General features: G+C 42.5%; 1 protein-coding gene across 1 annotated transcript in view; it reads right to left on the minus strand.

Moving 5' to 3' along the window:
• LOC127676343 (zinc finger protein 551-like) overlaps nt 1-22263 on the minus strand; it is a 174599-nt gene extending 152336 nt beyond the window's left edge. Inside the window, exons 1-4 of the mRNA XM_052172280.1 lie at nt 22123-22263; nt 21542-21580; nt 18823-18946; nt 13238-17050 (exon numbers count right to left, since the gene is read on the minus strand). Coding sequence (XP_052028240.1) covers nt 15216-17050; nt 18823-18946; nt 21542-21580; nt 22123-22215 — 2091 coding nt within the window. The 5' untranslated portion in view covers nt 22216-22263 and the 3' untranslated portion in view covers nt 13238-15215. The remainder of the gene's footprint in view (nt 1-13237; nt 17051-18822; nt 18947-21541; nt 21581-22122) is intronic.
• Between the last annotated feature and the right edge of the window lie 367 nt (nt 22264-22630).

Consider the following 22630-nt stretch of genomic DNA (forward strand, 5'->3'; position numbering starts at 1 on the left):
AATCTGTCTGCAGTCAACAGTTTTAACTGTTGCTTAGTTTATTAAAAAAAAAGAGAGAGAAAGAAAGAAAGAAAGAAAGAAAGAAAGAAAGAAAGAAAGAAAGAAAGAAAGAAAGAAAGAAAGAAAGAAAAAGATTTTTCCCTTGAGAAAAAGGCCATGAAGGCCACTTCCTCAGCCATGCAGCTTACTTGACAGGACATCAGGATTCTCTGAAGAGAGAGCATGTTTACCCTTAGTCCCAGTATGCTGGGATTCTCACATATCCTTAAGTCACCTTGCAGCTAGCAGGCTGGGAGCAGTCATCTTATGTCATCTCTCTACAGGGCATCATTTTTTCTCAAAAACCAGCTCTTGGTTTTGTTGATTATTTGTATTGTTCTCTTTGATTCTAATGGATTGATTTCAGCCCTGAGTTTGACTATTTCCTGCCATCTAGTCTTATGCGTGTGTTTACTTCTTTTTGTTCTAGAGCTTTCAGGTGTGCTGTTAAGTTGCTAGTATGAGATCGCTCCAATTTATTTAGGAAGGCACTCCGTGCTATGAAATTTGCCTTCATTTTCATTGAATCTTAGAAAGATTTTAATTTCTTTCTTTATCTCTTCCCTGACCAAGTGATTATTGAGTAGTTGTTCAGTTTCTATGAATCAATAAAATATTAAGCATAACATTTATCGAGGCTTGTTGGAACCTGCCTTAAAACCCAGCACTCTGAAGGCAATGGTAGGTGGGTGGATCTCTGAGTGTTTAAGGCTAGCCTGGTCTACATATCAAATTCCAAGACAGTCAGGACTATATAGAAAACATGTTTAAAAAACAAAAACAGGAATCAAGAAGAATGTTAAATCACCATGTGATTTAAAAAAAATAGAAAAGTGTATATTTTTTTTGCCAACACTAAGGAGGAAAAAACAGATAGACCTCTGTTGAGTTCATACACAGCCTGATCTAGGTACTCAGTTCTAAGCCTGAGACACTGTCTAAAATGAAAGGAGAAAAGAGGGGGTGGATGGAGTGAAAGTTCAGTGATTATAAGTACTTGCTGCTCTTTTAGAGGATCCAGGTTTGTCTCTTAGTACTTACACTGTGCTCACAACTATCTGTAACTCTAGTCCTCGAAGGTCATGAGGCAGTTCTGACCTTCATGGGAACTGCACACACATTGTGCACAGGCATACATGCAGGAACAATGCTCATACATGTATTTTTCTTAGAAAATAATGATGTAGTTATATTTTGAATATCCCCCCAACTTGCTCTGTGTGGCCCCAGGAAGTGGGTACTTCTAGGAAATAGGGACTTCTGGGAAGTCCTTAGATCCATGAGACTATTGAATTCTCAGTAATTGTAGGATTCTAAACTGTATCTCTATCTTTAATCTTTTAAAAGATTAAAAAGAAGTATTATAAATTAGATATTAGTAATTATTCAATAAGGGAATAAAAAATAAATATCTCCTAGTGAAATGAATGCTGGGAATAACTAAAATTACAAGCAATAGCAGCATTCTGAGTGCTGGTATTATAGAACCAGCGTATGCAGAACACTGCATATAAGAGCTGGAAATCCAAAGATAAATTAGTAAACAATAGAAAGCTAACTTCCATCACAGAATTGTGATAACACTTTTTTCTGTTCTCTTTCTACTGTTTTAGACTGTCATATATGGATATAATGTGGTTTGATGAAATCACATTCCCTCCCTACAATTCCTATCCTATACTCCTACCACTTAAACACACTGAATACACTTAGAGTTTTCTATATGTGCATGGACTTAGGATCATCTACTGGAACATGGGTACCCGCCTATGTTATGAATCCCTGAAGAAAACTAAATCTCCCTCCACCAGCGGTCATCAATGGTCAAGAGCTCTTCATCTAGAGGTGGGAATTTGCACCCACTTCCCTGTCCCACACTGTGTTTTGTCTGGCTTTGTCTTGAGCAGGTCTTAGGCATGCTGTCATATGTGGCTTTATATGTGCAACATATGTGGACACATATGTGCATATGTGTCAGAAAATGATGAAGTGTTAATTCTTCCTTTTAAAGCATGCATTAACAATGCAGAATAATGGAATTTGTTATAACATTTTCATATATGTATACTGTATTCTTTCATCATATTCATACCCCATTACTATCACATATCCACTCATTCCTGATGCTTTCTTCCTAGCATTTGTTCTTCTACTGACTTGCAACATCAATTTTGGTGTTTTTTTTCCCCTCAAGTTTTACTTTTGTCATTTTATTAGTTATTCAATAATGTTTATAGGCTATCTTGATCCATTTCAATCCCCCTCATAGATTTCTTGGAATTTCCCTTTCTCTGTGTTTCTAGCTTATCCCAGAGTTCCTGCAATCCACCCACCCAGCCAGTGCCAGGATTCCTGTTGTCTCTCCCAGGGATCTCTGCCTCCTTCTTCCCCCCAGCCTGATCCCTGTTTCCATTCCCATACATAACACATTCAATAGCCTACACACACACACACACACACACACACACACACACACACATACACTCACAATGTCTATTCTAATTCCCTTTCGTAGTGAGATTCACAGATTCCCTCCTTAAGCCTGCTGTTTAGAAGCAGGTGCACCAGCCAGCTGGAAGAACAAGAGGGAACAATGTACTTGGTGACTCATTGTTTAAGCTTTATCCTCCTAGAATTGCTGGGAATTACTTGGAAGCAACTCAGGAGACATACAGACTAAGAAGTCAAAAAATTATTTTAAGTGTGTTCAAATAATTCAAAGGCATGGATAAACTCTAAAAGAGCAAAAACATGAATGAAATGGGAAAGGAAACAGTAAGATATGAGAATAACAGTAGAAATGCTAAGGAAAACCTGACCTGAAATGATGCTGCAAGGAAAAAAATAGTAAGTCAAATAAAATCCTGAGTAGAGAGCCTTATTAAGAAAAGGGAACAGGATGGGTGTTTCTGTAGTGTAGTGGTTATCACATTCACCTAACATGCGAAAGGTCGCCAGTTCGAAACCAGGTGGAAACAGATCTCAATTTTTCAAATTGTAAATGCTTACATAGAAAAGGGAACAGGAAGAAAACAAAGAGTGAGGGATGGAAGTCAAGATTGAAGAACTGGATAATGTAGTAAGTATCAATAATAAATCGAAGAGAAAAATATGAACAAAGACTGGAGGAACTCTAAAACACCACTAAAATATCTGACCTTCAGATTATAGGCATGGCAAAATGAGAAAACTGTGGTGAAGGCATGGGGAGTATTTTCACATTTTTTTCTAAACCCAGAAAAGAAATGCTTGTACAAGAATTCTGCAGAATTCCAAATATATAGTACTAGAAAAGAAACCCTCTGTGCCATATAAAGTTAAAATATTAAAAACAAATAATAAAGAATGAGCAATTATATTAAACTAAACATGTTTAAACTCTTCAAAATGTGAAATATAAGACCCAGCATATGGACCTACCAGATCCTTAAAGAATAACTAATACTAACATTCCTCAAATTGTTCCAATAAGTAGGTAAGGAAAGAATGCTTCCAAATTCTTTTTACAGAGCCAGTGTTTCCCTTGATGCCAAAACAAGACAAAGATTCAGCATAAAAAACAGAATTATAGGCGAATCTTCTTGATGAATATAGATGCAAAAAGGCTCAGTAAAATAGTTGTAAACTAAATTCAAATTAGTCTTTCATACCTCACTCTCTGTTTTTTGCCTGATCCATTCTATTAATGAAGCTTTCTACTAAGGATTTTATTTGGCTTATTAAGTTTTCAAATACATTAAGATCATCTACCGTTATTCAATCAGCTTTATCCCAGAGATGCAGGGGTGGTCCAACGTTACAAAACCAATAAATGTAATGCACTACATAGACAGACTCAAAAAGAGAACCACATGATCATTAAAATCACAAAAGGCCTTTGAAAAATCTGTCTCTTCAAAAATAAAAGCCCTAGAGAATCCTGGAATATAGAAGGCTCAGCAATATGATAAAGGCACAACACACCACTCCAGTCATGCTAAATGAATACAACCTGAAGCATGTCCAAGCAAATCAGAAACAAGACGAGGGCATCCATTCTCCCCACTTCTGTTTAACACAGTGTGTGAAGTCTTAGCTAGCAGAAGACAAGTGAAGGAGGTTAAAGAAATATAAACAGCAAAAAATTAAGTCAATGTATCTTATTTGTAGATGATATGAGGCTATACATAAGACCTACTAGAAAACTCCTACAGCTGATAAATTCATTCATCAAAAAGCAAGATACAAATTTAACACCAAAAACCAGTGGTTTGTTTATTTATTTATTTATTTACATCCTGAACATTGCCACCCCTCCTAGTTGGTCTTCCCCTCACAAAATGTCTCCCTCCATGTCCCCTCACTTTCTCCTCTGAGAGGGTTTGTGCCCCTCCCCCACTCTCCTAACCTAATGCATAGTCTTTTCAGGATTAGGTGAACCCACTGTGGTCAGACAAGGCACTCCTGTTAGGGAATGGATTCCACAGCCAGGCTATAGCTTTAGGAATAGCCTCTGATCCAGTTGTTAAGAAATTCATATAGAGACTGTGGGACCTTGTAGGGCCATCTGTAGCCTGGTTGAGCAAGGCTCACTTGGAAGACCCAGTAGAACAAGGGACAGAACCTGTGAGCTATGCTCCCAGACTGCTGACTCGTCAACTCCATAGTCCTGTGGCCAACAGTCATGTATGGCCACGCCCCAGGCCCATAGCGTTCTAGCTAGACTCCATCCCTACAGTCACCTGGCTACAGCCAGGCTTTCCCCCACCCCACCACTGCCAGGTAACCCAGCCCATTAGTAAAGAAGGCTCCTTGCCCCTCCTTGATCTCTCTGGCCTCTTATCTCTCTCGCCTCTCTTGCCCCTCTCTCTCTGTTCCCCGTCTCTCTCCATTCTTTCCCCTCTTTCCACTTGGTCAGAGCCATCCCTCTACTCTTTCTCTCTTTACTTTTCTATCTCCTTTTCTCTTCTTATCTTTCTATAATAAAGCATTGAAACTATGCACTGTCTCTTCTTATCAAAACCTGCAGTGTAGAAGCATGGAGCAGGCCTCAGCATTTCCAGCCACCAAGAAAGGATCCAGCCACCTCTCAGCCAAGCTTCCTCAACTGGTACCCGGGAGGTCCATGCTAGAATGGCCCCACCTTCTGAGCAGGGACCTCCCTCCCCACTAGCCAGGCAGTCTTGTGCTCCATACTACCCTACTCTCCCTACCCCAGTGTGAGTGTTCCCCTATAACCCTATATTCTCCTATGCGGACTCCACCCCCACCCCCACTTTATTTTCCCACACTGCACATCTGCTACACATGTGCTGGAAGCCCTGGTCCATCCTTGTGCGCTCTTTGGTTGGTGGCTCAGTCTCTGAGAGCTCGCAAGGGTCCAGGTTAGTTCTTCCTATAGAATTTCTATCTCTTCAGGGCTGCCACTTCTTCCCCTAACACTTCCATAACAGTGCCAATGTTTTGCTGTGGGTATGTGCAGCTGTTTTGGCCAGCTGCTAAGTGGAACCTCTCAGAAGACAGTTATGCTGGTTTCCTGTCTGGAAGCATAAGAAAATATCATTAATAGTGTCAGGGATTGGTCCCATGGGATGGGTCCATTTATAAGAAACAACAAACATACCAGGAAAGAAATCAGGGAAACAGTACCATACCTAATAGGCTCCCAAAATATCTTAGAATAAATCTCACTAAAGAAGAGAAAGACATGAAGAAGGAAAACTTCAAGAAATTGGAGAAATAACAAAATTAGAATGACCCACCCCATGCTCATGGACTGGCAGGATTAATATTATAAAATGACCATCCCATCAAAAACAATATTCAGATTAAATGCAATCTGCATCAAAAATTCAACATAATTCTTTACAAACATTGAAAAAAAACTATTTAAATCTTATATGTTAACAAAGACCTCTCAAATATCCAATGGAAATTCTGAATAAGAAAAATACTGCCTGAAGAATCACCATATCAGATTCCAAGTAATACCACAGAGCCATAGTGGAAAACGCAGCCTGGCACTGACACAAAAGTAGACACATTATTCAGTGACATACACTGAGAACCCAGATATAAAGCTGCTTTTTTCAAAACAAGCACCTGATTTTTTCAAAGATCACAAGAATATATATTGGAGAAAAGCTGCCATCTTTAATACATGGCTTTTGGAAATCTGGATGTCTGCATGTGGAAGAAGGAAAGAAATCCTTGTATCTGAATCAACATACAGAGCAATTCCAAACAGATCAACATCTCAGCATTAGGCTAGAATGTGCAGCTGCTAGAAGGAAGAGTAGGGAGGAGCCCTTCAGGGTACAGGCTAAGGTAAGGATTTTCTGAACTAGACTATTATACCAACAAAACTATTCAATAGAATTGAAGAAAAAATAAAAAACTTTCCATGGTAAAATAGAAGGACCCATGTCCTTGATGGCTCTGTGTTTATGTTTTATCCAACTCATCTTACTAGGACTGATTGTGGTTGCTTGGTGTGGCATACAGTGAAATCCCCTGGAGCATTCAAGAAAGATAAAGTACAAGTTTATACCCAATGCCATCTGGGAAATATTTCATTCCAAAGTCTGTCATTACCTTAGGAATTCCTCTAGAAAGAAAACACAAGCAGTCGGCACTAGTCAAGCGCTTTACAAGCATCAAAATGTTTTTAGTCATTTCAGGGGTTAAACAATGAAGCAGAACTGAAGAACTGCCCAGGGTTTCTACTGCACTCTGCAAGGTGAAGATCATACCCACTGCCAAATGCTCTGATCTCATTTTCTCACAGTCAAAACCGTTGTTTATGTTAGGCTAACTTGGGAGAGAAACTTACAAGTATGTACTACTTTTATTAGAGTACATAAATAAAAACAGATGACTTAACTCGGCAGACAACTTGCCTACCAAAGTTCTGGGTTTCATTCCCACCAACACAATAGCCACTTAAAAAGTCTTCAAGTTGTCCTGTATATAAAGATTTCTCAAAGATTAATGTTTTATTAAAAAAAAACTTGCATTTATTCATATGAACAGTTATGGTGATTTTGACAATAGGGTAATGTACATGTCATGATATTTAATAATAGAGACATCTAAATAATATGGGTTTTAACATTTCTCACCATTATTCAAATTTGCTTTCTCAAGTTCATTTCAGTCATTGGGGATTGCTGTGTTTATTTCATAGTCTTCTCTAAAATCAAAGAATTATCATTGTCATCTCATTTCTTCTAACATAATGACGTAATTGTTTTCCAGGGAATATGAACAAACTCAATCTCCATTCATCAGAAACAAGACGACAATAGTTACCAAAACCACAACTGTGCAAAACCATTATTATGTCTGCTTCCAGGCACCTCTATAAGAAGTTACCAGTTCTTATTGGCACAAGACTCACACTGTGCAATCCAGTCCTGAAAGTTCCATAGAAATGACACCAAGAAATCTTGAACGCCCCTTACTCCAGGCACAAGAAGCATATTTCTGGTTGTACTTAATTCGTGGATTTTCCTGTGGGTCAAACACTGAGATCAAAGATCAAACCAAATGTCATACCCATGTTGCAGGTCTAGCTTCAATCCAATTCTAGCTCCAGATCATTCACCAAAATGATCCAAGGCTTCCATAAAAAGGTCAGTGCCCTGAGCTGGATCATGTAAGGAGACGGTGTTTTCACATGATGTTTGAAAAGATAAACATGAGGTATAGGGGTGAGTAAAGATACCATCATGTATCCAATGATATAGAAATTTAAAATAGCTTTGATAGTAAGAACAAAGCTAGTTAGGCAAAATTGCTGCATGATTCATCTGAGTAAATCAAAATTGGAATTAATGGAAGAATTTTTTTAAGTAGTGATGATATGTTGGTCAAATGCTTGCATAGCACACACATAAGCATGGAACTTGAGTGAAGATCAACACAGGCTGAGTGTATTGGAACATACCTGTAATCCCAGGCATTGGGAAGTAGAATCAGGTACTTCTGATGTTCACGGTGACTCTCACCTACATAGTGAGCTCTAGGCCAATCTGTACTACATCAGTCATCGTATCACTAACTTATCTTCTGTTTAATTCCCTCCTCCCCTGCAAGACTGTATCCCCTTCTCCCAAGCTCTAGCCATTTTCCAGGTCCAACCTGGAAACCACACCTGTGCTTCTGCCCAGCCTCTTGAGTCAGTCTCATCCCTAAGCATCTAGCACTCATCCCAACTCTCAGACAAGCCTGAGTCCCACACCCAATCCGCTAGACCATTCTGGTGAGTTCCTTCCCAGATTCCAGTCGTAGGACAAGAGGCACAGACTCTAGGCAGCCTAGTTTAATGTGTCCACATTAGACACACAGCCAACAACAAAAACTTCACATGATCAGGTCTCACTGAAAAAAAAACACAAACATTTTGAAGAACAAAACAGGATGTCTCCTTCAATATCTACAAGTCCTATCAAAATGTTCTCCAATGAGAAGCACCTAGTTCAGTTCATGAATCCCTGGGGCTCACATGACTCTTTCACAGGGTTGCCTAAGACCATCAGAAAACACAGATACATTGTGACTGAAAAAAGAAGCAAAGTTACAATTATGAAGTAACAATGAGAATAATTTCATGGTTGCAGGTCACTATGACGTGAGGAACTGTAACAATGAGGTGCAGGATTAGAAAGGCAGAGAACCACTGACCTACTTTATTCTACAGATTTTTAAAAGGATAATCATAAACTTTATTAAACAATTCAGAGATTTAAAGAAGACACAAAGAAACAGTTCAAAAAACATAAAGAGAATAAACATGAAAAAACACAAACATTAAGTGAAATAAAATGATAACTACAACCTAGTATTTAGAAGCCAAATTCAATAAAGGAATAAAACCACAGTAGAGAGCTCAATCTGAAATGGATGTGGAGTTGAAAAATTCTATCTCCTGATTTGAAAACTCAGAGGAAAGCCTTATAAATAGAATGGATCAAGTGGAGAACAAAATATCAAGTCTTTAAGACAAAGCAGGGCAGTTAGACTTCATAAGAAAAATAGCAAATTTGAGAGAGATGGGACTCTGGGACAAAATGAGAAGACAAAGTTTTTAAATTATAGGTACAACAGATGAGGGGGGAAAACTGCATAACGTGTTAATGTGATAAGTAAAACAGCAGGAGAGATAGCTCTGCCAGTAAGGTGCCTGGCACAGACCACGAGAACTTGAATTAAGACCCCCAGCGCCTACATAAAAGCTGGGCATTGTGGGACAAGTCTGCAAGGCCAGGGTTAATGGGACACAGGGATGCTGGATGCCTGAAGCTCACCGTCTGGCCATCCTAGCTGAAGTAAACCAGCTGGGGTGTACAGGGCCAGGACACCAGGCACAAGCCATTCCGGTCAGTTTTCATGTACAGTTCACAGTAAAGAAGAAGCAGATTCATCATGTATGCTCCATCTACCTCTGCATGGGTGGGTCTCCTCAGATCCAGTCAGTTCCTCATACAGAGGCTGGAAATCTCGACAATATTTTGTCAATTTTAGTGAGTGAAGTTATGCTGAGAAGTTGGCATATAAATATTCATCTCAATTCACATAACTTTCAGTCCAGTGATGTTTAAGTAAAAAGAGAAAAGAGGGGCTGACGTCCCATTTTGGTTCCCCAGCAGTTAAGAGTGCGTACTGCTCTTGCAGAGGAACTGAGTTCAGTTCCAGTACCCACATTAGGTGAGTCACGGCCATCTGTGACTCTACCTCCAGGTAGTCAATATCTTGTTCTGGACCCCACAGGGTCGTGCACTCATACAGCACAGGTCCACCAACAAACACATGATTAAAAATAAGGTAATCTCTTTAAGAGAGAGAAGAAAAGCACAAAAAAGGAAAAACAATAGATGAAGGGGAAAAAAGGAAAATTAGCAAGGGTCACCCACCTATATGTCCTGTGATGCCGTGGAGATGAACAGAGCTGTGAGTTTAATCTGTCCTGTGGTGGTGGTGAGACTCTACTTCCTAATTTATAGCTTTATTATTCTCTGGATTCCTCCTCGCTGGACCAGAGATTTTCATGGCTACTCTAGGTCTATGACAGCAAGAGGCTAAAAAAAAACTTTTAAACATTGTTGCCCTAATTAGATGTCAGTAGAAACATGTACAAATTACATGACCAAATCCAAGGAAGCAATTACGAGGAGGTGGGAAGAAAACTTTCTGATCCCTGGACTAGGCCAAATATTATAGGGATTTATGCAGGAGGCAGAAAAGTCCAACAACAAGAGGAACAAGAACAAAATGTGTGAAGTTAGAAGTCTGCGCTGACGCAGATGGCATGGGGGAAGGTGACCCTTGCTAATTTTCCTTTCCCCCTTCAGCTGTCTGACAGTGGTGTCAGGAGCCAAGCCCCAGTGTTCTACAACAGCAGCAAGCACTTCTAACTGCTAAGCCCTCTTGCCATCCCTGTGAGCTCAGAAGTTTTCAGTGTCTTCTATACATGACAGGGCTGTTCCACTCTTGAACACAAAAGCTAATGTTGTCTTCCCAAGGCCTGCATACAGGGGAACCAAGCCAGTAGACCTTCCAAAAGGAAGAACAGAAGGGTTCATGAGCTTCTAGCTGAGGAGCTATCGATAGTTAATGGATAAGGAAGAGCTCATTTTCTTTAATATGGACCATGATAAGTTGCTCATACTCCTGTGGGTGGCCCCACACCCATGCACATATGGGAGACTAATTGGACAGGGGCTTATGGGAGACAGACAGGCAAAGATAGTGAGAGAAAAGTGGGAAAATGGAAATTGGGAAAGGGTAGAAAGGTAGAGGGAAAATTTGGTAAGAATTAAGGGGAGTGGTAAGCAAATACAATCAAGACATTATATACAATAAGAGATCTTGTCTCAAAGACTAAGGAGAATGCCAGAGGACACTCAACTTCCTGCTGTGGCCTCTGAATACATGAACACAGGCACACACGCGCGCGCGCGCACACACGTGCATGCCACATATACACTCCAAATCAGGAGGATGACTAGATGGGAAGGAGATCTCACACACACACACACACACACACAGACACACACGCACACACACATGTGCATGCCACATATGGTCTCCAAATCAGGAGGATGACTAGATGGGAAGAAGGAGATCTCTCTCTCTCTCTCTCTCTCTCTCTCTCTCTCTCTCTCTCTCTCACACACACACACACACACACACACACACACGCATGCCACATATACAATCTGGAGGATGACTAGCTGGGAGGAAGGAGATCACACACACACACACACACACACACACACACACACACGCATGCCACATATACCATCAGGAGGATGACTAGCTAGGAGGAAGGAGATCACACACACACACACACACACACACACACACACACACACACACGCATGCCACATATACCATCAGGAGGATGACTAGCTGGGAGGAAGGAGATCATCAAGAGGAGGAGAATGAGAAGGCGCGACGACAGCTGGGAGGATGAGTCCATACTGCACTATATACAAGTAAGGAGTTAACCAATTTTTAATTATTTTTAAAGAAATAGTCATTTTATCAGTAATTGGATGCACTGAAAAACCTATATTAAAAAAGCAGGAAGGACACTTGCTTTGGGGATATAGACATGTAAAGACAACAAAAAATGTTTTAAAGGTACACAGGTCTAATAAATTATATCACAATTGTTTTAATATCTACCACTCCTAATCACTATGTTTAATTAATACCTGTATCTTGGGGCCATCTGCAGCAATTCAGTCAATATGCTGGAAACAGAAGTCATAAAAAGTTGTTACTACACACTCGCCCAGACTGCATGGACATCTCAGCAGAACTGACAGAAGGAAACTGGGAGAGGCCACAAACCTGAGCTTTATATAGTTTTAACTTAAGAAACCGATGGGTGGCCTGTTTAAAATGTATGTTAAACTTATCTATGGTCAACATAGGCATTTCACTGTACATATAACAAAAACTTTAAAGAAAAATTTTTCCAGTATTCAAAAGCAATTGTTCTACATGACAAAATACCATTCGTAATGCTAAACCATGAGCAAAATCCTGTGTATCTTTGTTGTGTTACACTGTCCTATCTGGATCTGGGCTTGGCTTGGTGTCACGAGGCTTTAATTTCAGCACTTGGGAAACGGAGGCAGAGGCAGGAGAATCTCTGAGAGTTGTAGTCCAACCCAGTATACATAGCACACTCCAGAATAGCCAGGACTACATAGAGAGACATGGTCTTAACATAATGAAGAATAATAATAATAATAATAATAATAATAATAATAATAATAATAATTTCACTGAAGGAAAATAAGAAAATACATGAATAGTCATTTTTAAAGATATATAAGCAGCAATTAAGCACATGAAAAAAAGTGTTTTATTTTGAATTCTTAAGGAAATACAATTAAACACACAGTGAAATGCCACAGTAGACTCACCAAGTGGGGCGATATCTTACATGATGAATGCGCCAGAGTGGAGAGGAACAGCCACTTTTATGTTCTGCTGGTGAGAATGCAAGACGGGGCAAGCATCACAGCTGGCATTGCCTAAACTGTCCTTAAAATGTTCACCTGTAACTCCTGTATTACAATTTGGGTCATTAACACAAGGTGCTTAAAATGCATAGCTATATAAAGACTCTGACATATTCACAGCAGCTTTAGTTGTCATATGAAAAGTCTACAAAAAAATTCTAAATAAATTAATAGATAAACAAGCAGTAGTTGATACATACAAAACACTATTCAGCAACAGTAACAACTTTTTATATGAGCATCACTGTTGAATCTTCAAATAATTATACAACATATATATATATATATATGCATATATGTTTCGATGGCAATAATTTAAAATTCTAAATGATGTAAACTAACCTGTTGTTTAAGACAAAGCAGGGTCTAAAGAGATGGCTTAGCAGTTAGGACCACTAGGAACATGGACTCAGTTCCCAGTACCCACATGGTTGCCCACAGCTATCTGTAACTCCAGTGCCAGGAGATCCTTCTCCCTCTTCTGGCCTCCCCAAGCACTAGGTACATATATATTCATGCAGAGAAAATACCCATACATCTAAAAATAAAGTTTAAATTAAAAACAAAAAATCACTGGTTTCCAGGAGAGGTAAAAAATATAAAGGGGCATGTTGTAAATATACAGATGAGAGGCAAATTCATTTTCATATGTAATGATTTCAAGACTTTACCAAATTGACCTGTTGCTTTTAGATAGAGTCATGCTATGTTGCCCCCACTGAGCTACAAACTCCTGGGCTCATGGACTCCTCATTCCTCAGCCTTTTCTAGAAATTGGAACTCTAGGCATATGCCACAGTGCCATGCTATGCCCTTGAAGTATCAATCATCCAGAAGATATATAAATAATGCTGTAAAAAGTAGCACAAAACAGTATACCTAGATATCCTGCTGTTCTCAAAACTTTTCACAACCTGGTGTGGATTCTGTCATCTGTCTTCTGAGAATCTGAGAGTCACAGCTCTACTGACAGACAATCTTGGTAAGTAATAAAAGTTACTGCCCTTCAAATGACAAGTCAGAATTATACCCCACCTCACAGAATCACCTTCCTCCCCTTGTTTTTCTGACTGTATGGCTCTGCCAATGCCAGAGCCAGAGGGACAGAGGAATCCACAAAAATCATCTCAGTGTTTTCTCTGACAAAAGCTCACAGCCACAGGAAATAGCTATAAAGATCTTGTGTATTTGTCAACTCACACAAAATCACTGGAACATCTATGGGTGAAATTTTAACAGAAGCGTGTTCCAGGGTCAGAGAGACAGCTCAGCAGGTTAAAACATTTGCCAAGAGCCTGATGACCTCGATCCAATCACGGAGCCCACATGGTAGACTAGAATCAGCTCCAAAAGCTGCCTTCTGACCGCCACACGTGAACCACAGTCCGTGTACGCCAAGCCACACATACGCACAATAAAGAAATGCAGGATTATTTCCATATCCATTAACTCAGTCCCTGTCCCAATCACTACCCTGTGCACTGCTTCACACATAGCAAATGGCTCCATTGCAAACCTTGCTGAAGAGATTACCTTCAACAACGCTAGGAATTATGTGACATCCCGGTGGAAAGTGAATCCAATTGTTCAGGCGGCGCGGGAATACCTGGGGTTGTCATAACACTCCTCTTCATGAAGACTTCTTGCCTCCCCAAAATCATAGTACCTTCAGTAAGTCAGGAACCCAAAACCCAACAGTCTTTCCTGTGAGGGCAGGAGCAGCCATGAAAATTAGACTAATACTCCACGCAGCTGCTTCCTGCAGCTCTACCATACCTTCTAAAACAAAGTTGAGATATCTATGGAATTGGTCCACCCTCCATGCTGACATCACAGGTCACCTGACAAGTCATGCCACAGAATGCACAGAACCTTCCACATCAAAGGAGCATAAACAAACTCCCTTTTCAAAAGTTAGGCCAGAGTAATGTGCAGCAAGTATTTCACAAGTTGGTGAGTTCCAGCCTGGAAATAATCAGAGCACAGTGTGAGAACAAAACCTGTCCTGATCAAGGTGATCTTTCCTAGAAAAGTTGAAAGTACAACTCAGACCACACTTTCTAAATAAGATTGCTGCTCTAAAAAGGAAAAGGGTCTTCAAGGCTAAAGCCAGAGCAGAGCAGAGAGGTCTGTACCTCTAAGCACTTAGCAGGGATAATCAGACTCATAATCTTCCAAGTGGTAAGAGAGACAGGGTTTCTATCACAGATACTGCGAATGACATAAATCAGGACATGGCCCTGGGCATCTAAAAACTGTAATGAGTCTTCTCAAAGTTTCCCACATATTTGAAATAACTTCCACTTCCGAAGCCCAGATAAATAATCTCTGAACTCAGAGAGGGCTGTGAGTCTTCTCCAGTGTTACTACACCTGTTAAACAGCACTTTTCTACTTTTGAGCCGAATCTGAAAGAAGTATTAAATACTGGTCAGGATGATGTACACTGGCCAGATCCATACCTGGGATTCCCAGAGAATGGCCACAAATTATTAGTCAGCTGCTTGTAAAGGCAAAACTCACAAGGCTGCACACGTCCAACCTCTGTCCAATCGGGGGCAGGCATAAATCTTTATGCACTTTCCACCTGTGTACGCCTCCCCTAGACACAATAAAGAACACCCTTAGCAGCACAATTCGTACATGATAAAGAGTCTTCTTAGGTGTGAACTCGCTGGTGTCTGACAAGATTCGATCTACGGCTAAAGGATTTCTCACAGTCATGGCACTCATAAGGTCTTTCTCCGGTATGAACCCTTTGGTGCTGAATCAGGTCAGACTTATGGGTGAAAGGTTTGCCACATTCACTACATTCATAAGGCTTTTCTCCACTGTGGCTTCTCTGGTGTTGAATCAGGCTAGCACTCTGGCTAAAGGACTTCCCACATTCACTACACTCGTAAGGTTTTTCTCCAGTGTGCAGTCTCTGGTGTTGAATGAGGCTAGCACTCTGACTAAAGGCTTTCCCACATTCAACACACTCATAAGGTTTCTCTCCGGTATGAACTCTCCGGTGCTGGATGAGGCTAGAACATTGTCTGAATGACTTCCCACATTCTTCACACTCATAAGGTCGCGTGCCACTGTGGATTCTCTGGTGCTGGAAGAGGTCAGATTTTCGGGTGAAGGATGCGTCACATTCCCCACATTTGTGAGGCCTTTCTCCAGTGTGAACTCTTTGGTGCTGGATGAGGATGAATTTGCGACTGAAGGATTTCTCACATTCACTGCACTTATAAGGCCTGTCACCAGTGTGCACTCTCTGGTGTCGAATGAGGTTGGGGAACTGCCTGAAGTATTTTCCACAATCACTACACTCATACGGCTTTTCTCCACTGTGAATTCGCTCGTGTTGAGTGAGTTCAGTTTTGCAGCTAAAGGCTTTCCCACAATCACCACATTGGTGAGGCATTTCTCCAGTGTGCACTCGCCTGTGTCTGATGAGATTAAAGATCTGTCTAAAGGATTTCCCACATTCATAGCACTCATACGGCCTTTCTCCAGTATGAATTCTGTGGTGTCTAAAGAGGCTAGAGTTTTGTCTAAAGGATTTTCCACATTGTTCGCATTGATAAGGCCTTTCTCCAGTGTGGATTCTCTGGTGTTCGGTGAGATTGGATTTGTACGTGAAGGATTTTCTACATTCCACACACTCATAATGTACTCTACCAGTGTGATGTCTCTGATGGTAAATGAGTTCAGATTTATAGATAAAGGCTTTTCCACATTCCGTACATTTATAGGGCCTTTCTTGAGGATGAATTCTGTCTCGTGTATTGAGACGGCACTTTTTGCTGAAGGACTTCTCATGTTGACAGTGCTCATGGGTCCTCTGTCCGGAGTGACTGTCCTGGTGCTGAGCACGTTTGTAATTGCAGGAGAAGGCTTTCTCATACTTGCTATTCTCAGCCGGCCTTTTCTCAGAGGAGGTACTGGGACACTGAGCAGGGGCATGTTTGCAGCTTGAACCTTTTCGGCATTCCCCATCCTTACAATGCCTCTCTCCATTCAAAAGCACTTCCCCATACTCACCACTGCTGTAAAGCTGTTCGCTTCTACAAGTGGCCTGCTGCTGAAGACAGGCTGTGGAGGGCTGTTCACTACTGCAAGCAGCCTGCTGATGACCACAGCCTGTGGAGGACACGGCCTCCTCCCCATCCTTCCCACAGATGAATGGCCTGGTCAACACATGGGATGTGCAGCTTGGCACAGCAGAAGTCCTGTGAGGATCCCCTTCATAGGACTTTACTCCACTGTAACTCCTCCAGCGACAGTTATTCTCTTCATTAAAACTGGAACCTGTTTTGCTCAAGCACAATGTCTGCACGGGGTATGTGCTCAGGAACTCAGTCTGAGGTAAAACGTCTTCTAAAGCTGAAGCACGTATCTCAAGATGACTCTCCTCAGGAGATGGCCTTGTCTCACACACCACCCCTTCTGCAGGCACATTATGCACACAAGTTATGTCTTCACCCCCCATTCCAGTACAGGAACCTGAAATCAGAAAAATACATGTTGAGATGCTAATGAAATAATCCTAGAGAGGGAAACGCATATCACAAAGGTAAGCTAGACACAAAAAACAACAACAAACCTTATTCTAAATACTTGGGGATCTGACGCAAAGGGGCCGATAAGTCTGAGATTAGCCTGTGTTACATAGACAAGGGATTATCACAGAAAAAATAATGGAGAAGAGGCGATGAAAGCACTGGAATGTTCTAAGAACAAATGAGTTGCAGACATACTAAGGGAGCTGTTTTCAAATACAGAATGGGTTTATTACACCAGACAAAACACATGGGAATAAGGTGCAGGAAAACACCAGCAGGCTCTCCAAGCAATTCCTCAGCCAACAGCCTTCACCAGGATGCGTCTATTGGGGATGTGTCTACACTGAGCTGAAGTCCCCAGATGAAGCTAGTGATCAAGGATTTTTTATCAGATATATTCTTTATTACATTTCAGATGTTGTCTCCTTTCCTGGTCCCCCCCTGAAAATCCCATAACCCATCTCCCCTCCCACTGTTCCCCAATCAACCCCCCTCCTGCTTCCCTGTCCTGATATTCCCCTACACTGTGGCATCAAGCCTCCCCAGGACCAAGGGCCTCTCCTCCCTTTGATGTCCAACAAGGCCATCCTCTGCTGCCTATGTATCTGGATCCATGGGTCTCTCCATGTATACTCTTTGGTTGATGGTTTTTGTCCCTGGAATCTCTGGGAGTAATGGGTGGCTCATATTGTTGTTCCTCGTACAACACTGCAAACCCCTTCAGCTCCTTGGGTCCTTTCTCTATCTCCTCCATTGGGGACCCTGTGCTCACTTCAATGGCAGACCTGTTGAGCAACCAAACCGGTTCTGCAGTTCCAGTCTTTGGGGGAAGGGTTTCCCCCGCCTTTATATTTGGAGCCCCCCCCCCCATTAAAACATTGAGCCTTGATCAGAAAACTTGTCTTGGCTCCTTATTTGTTTCACAAACCCATTCTATTTCATCTCCAGCTTTCCTTCCCGTTTGGTGACCCGTTTGATGTAACTATGGGCAGTTACAAAAACTAAGAACACAACAGAGCATCAAGGTAGCCAAGAACCAAAAGTTGCAGGTGCAATTACAAAATGCCAAAGTTTTAAATGTGGAGTAAGGGTAGAAGTGAGATATGGGTTGTATCCTTACTAAAAACACTGAGGGCACTCTGCTGTCTTCTGATACCATGTGAACATGCCCTTCCCTAGGTGCCCACTGCAAGGCCTGGTCTCCTTTAAGACAACATGACTTATCAACTCTACGAAACAATCAAGACCTTTCCTGCATCTCCAAACACATGGAGAAATGCAAATATTCAGAGAGAGAGAGAGAGAGAGAGAGAGAGAGAGAGAGAGAGAGAGAGAGAGAGAGAGAGAGAGAATGCATATGACAACACTGGCAATTCTTCACAAAGGCAGCCATAAAGAAATGACAACTAAGCCTGGTGCATGCCTTTAATTCTAGCATTGGGGAGGCAGAGGAAGGCAGATCTTGGTAAGTTCAAGACCAGCCTGGTCTACATTGTGAGTTCCAATACATCAGGGGATATATAGAGAGACACTGTCTCCAATGAGAAAAAAAGAAGAAAGAAATGACAACTACAGAAAATAGGCAGAAACCAAGGCATAGGATGCTGAAGAGAAAGTTTGAGATTTGTTATGACTCCTAAGATAGCAATCACTCTTGGGTAAAAATAAAGGTAGACGCCACTCTGGACACTGGGAGCCATGCGAGGACCTTACCCAGAGATGCCACAAGTGCCAAGTTTTCCAGCATCACACTGCAGTACAGGAGCCTCTGGGCCTTATCAAGGAGCACCCACTCTTCCTGGGAGAAGTGAATGGCCACATCCGCAAAGGAAACATCCTATCACAATGGAAACAATTCAGCGTATAATCAGCTTCTCTTTCAGCACTCTAATTCGAAGCACTCCAATTCTGTTGCCCCAGTACGCATCTCTTGCTCTCTATATTCTCCGTCCCATATCATAGGAGACACTCACCCACTGAGGCCCATTCTCTGCCCATCGATATTGTACCCTTCCATGGAAACACAGGAAGATAGACAAAAAGATAAAATATAACCTCAAGGCCTAGGATGAAGGCTACTACCCCCTTCTTATCAATGCTGTGACTGTCACAGATACTGGTTAGGAAGAAAAATGGCTAGAGAGAAGATAGGCTAACTTAAATTTTGTCTTGTCAGACAATAACCCAGAAGATGCTAAAAATCTTCCAGACCAAAGGAATATGGGCTCACCTCTTTATCCTATGATTCCTAACTTACTGCTCCTGGGGCAAATAGTTCACCCTACCTCTGCACATTTGTGCATCCAAGAGGTCAATGTTGGGTGTCATATTCAATTGTTTGCTACCTTATTTGGTAAGATATGCCTTCTCAATAAAACTGGACCTCACCAGATTAGTCAGACTGGCTAGCCAGTGACCTCCAGGGATCTTCCTGTCTCTGCTCCCGACCCTCAACCCCAGTGCTGAGGTTACAGACAGGGTCCACAGGGCCCAGGTGCTGGAAATCTGAACTCAGGCCCTCATCCAAGAAAAGCAAGCACTTCTGCCCACTGCACCATCTCCCTAGTCCCACACACAGCACTCTGAATCGTACTTTTCTTGTATGATTACATTCCCACAGCCACACCCTCAGGATTACATGGCCTTGAATGACAGGGAAAAAAGTTTATGATCCATTTCCTTCCAAAGACTCCAATGTCATGCCCATCTCCCATCTAATCCTATCTGCCCATGAGGAAATACAGGCCTGAGTACCACTTACCCTGGGCTCTCACTTTCACTCACTACTCGTGTGCAGCACCAATACATAGAAGGATGATAGGCTACATCTAATTCTGGCCCTGACACGGAGAGCTGCTGCAGAACTGCCCAGTAGCCCTGCCCACCCTTCATCCCATATATAACCAAACAAGGATGTTCAACTTTCATTACTATGTCAAGACCTTGAGATCATCAATTTGCACTTCCACCTCAAAAACTTAGACCTTTTTGTTGCACACACTTCTCTATATTTGTTCTCATATAACCATAGCTACACAGTGAAAGCAGCCCCCTGGCCTACCCATTGGTTACTCAACACATAGGATCCAGAGAGTTCTTAGGGAATTCCCCAACCTCTCACAGACCCTACTGCAAAGCAGGCCCAACCCTGTGATGATGCTATCCTAGCTGATGCTATTCTTTGGGTCAACCTCACCCACTGTGGTGTTTTGAATAGGTTTGCCCCCCATAGACTCATGTGTTTGAATACTTGACCCTGAGGGAGTAGCACTGTTAGGAGGTGTGGCCTTGTTAGAGGAAGTGTGTCACCATGGAGGCGGGCTTTGAGGTCTCCAATGCTCAAGCTATGTCCAACATACAGTCTCCTTTTGCTCCCTGCAGATGGCGATGTAAACCTGTCAGCTCTTCCAGCACGATGCCTGCATGCACACTGCCATGCTTCCCACCAGGACACTGATGAACTAATGTTGAGGTTTGGTCATTTACTATGTATCGTGATGCTAAACACTGACGCCCACGGCCTGGCTGCCCACAGGGAACCCACGCAGACATACAACATGACCTTGCTCCTTGACTAAATAAAGATACTGACAGCCAATGGCTAGGCAGAAGAGACAAAGGCCAGGTTTGAGGTTCTCAGGCTTGAGGTCTGAGCAAAAACACACAGAGAGAGACGATGGTGAAGAGAAGAGGAAGCCACCATGGGGTAGGTGAATCCCGAAAACACAGCCACGAGGGCTGGCAAACCGAAGTTAAGAGCTGCCCAGGTGGAACGTGGCAAATTATACCTTGGGGTTACTGATGGAGAAACAGATTCTAATAGCACAGAGGATAGATATCTGCCCAGCTCTAGTGCTGATTAGGCCTTATTATAACAATAAAAGTTGTCTGTCTTTTATCCAGGAACCAAATTATCAAAGGCGGTGCAAAGCCCCTGATTGAGACTAAATATTTCTACAACAGACTAAACCTCTGGAACTATAAGCCAAATCCAATTAAATGTTTCCTTTCTCAGAGTTGCCAGAGTCATGGGGTCTCTTCACTGCAATAAAACCCTAACTAAGACACCCACCAACAATCACCAGTGGAAGCCAGGTAATGCCTATAATTTGGGGTCTGACGCCTTCAACTCACTGGTCTTTATTCCAAGGAGAAGGAAAATCATTCTGCACATGCCTAAATAACTCAGTCTCCCCTTCAGGCATAGGCACATACTGGCACACACTTCTTTGAGAGAAGCAACCTTCTACACTTCTGTTCACGCTTGCCAACAATTTCATACAACGCACAGCCTATACATCTTTGGGTTATGTACCTAACCTGTTCAAGCCTGCGATGCCCAGGGCTCCTAGGGCGCACTGAGATACAGACCAAGAACCACTAACCCCAAAATTGTATGGGTGGCATGAGGGTGAAGGCAGGATCCACTTACCAGGCCCAGCTCTGTAACTGGTTCTGAAGTCAGGGAACCCTGGAAAAGGAGGAGGCTGTTAGAATCTAGCAGCCACAGGCGTCTTCACAGGCTCCAGTCACACAGTGACCCTGATCACCTTGGGGTTTGAAGGTCTGGGATGACTACAACTCTGTCTATGCAGCGGTCCACAATTCTGAACCTCACCGGAGAGCTGCCAGACCTGTGGTACTACTCTCTCCTGCCCCTCATGTCTCCTCCTCCTGTTTGTCCTTCCTCTGAGTAACTTCAGGAAAATTTAGAATACTATTTCCGAACAGGATCTCTGTTCACAATTCTCAGGGGCTCTCGGTGTCCGAAGAATTAAACTCAAATTCCTCAGATGCAAATCGACCTCACAACTGCTTCTACAAACACTTGGACTCCAGGACTCCATATCTTCCCTGCCTAGCCGCCTTTCCAGGCGTCATCTCTGCAACACTCACAAACCCCAGCACACAGGTGCCTCCTGCCAAGTGCACCAACTAGGAGCTTCGGGACCATGGTGGGGCCTCTCCCGGGGCTCTAGCGCTCGGGTGAGAGCCGCAGGATGCAGCACTTACCTGGGCCAGGTTCCTGTGAGTGGTCACAGCCATTGGATTCTGCAGAGGATGCAAGGTCACCAAGGTCTCTTCCCTAGGCCTGGCTCGGAGCATGTGGGCGGAGTCGCTGGGCCTCAGCAGGGCCTCTGTACTGCGGAGCAGCTCTAAGAGCTCTGCCACCCGAACGACCCACCTCGCCGGAGCTTCCAGTTAGGTCAACAAACCCCAGATACCGCTAAACGACCTCCAAGAAGACCACGCTGGAAGTCCAGCTCCAGACACACGAACCGCACGCATGCGACCGTGCACACACACACACACACACACACACACACACACACACACACACACACACAACCAAAAATTAGAAATAAAAATAAATGCCGAATTTCCATTGGCTCAACTCCCCCATCGTCTCGCGTATTGCATCCTGGGAAATGTAGTTTCCATCGCTCCCCAGGCAAGTACCCTGCCTCCAAACCTGACCCCTGTTTAAAACTTAGTTTAAAAGAAAACAGGCATGCTGATG

The sequence above is a fragment of the Apodemus sylvaticus genome, chromosome 1 (genome assembly GCF_947179515.1).
Source record: "Apodemus sylvaticus chromosome 1, mApoSyl1.1, whole genome shotgun sequence".
Classification (NCBI taxonomy): Eukaryota; Metazoa; Chordata; class Mammalia; order Rodentia; family Muridae; genus Apodemus; species Apodemus sylvaticus.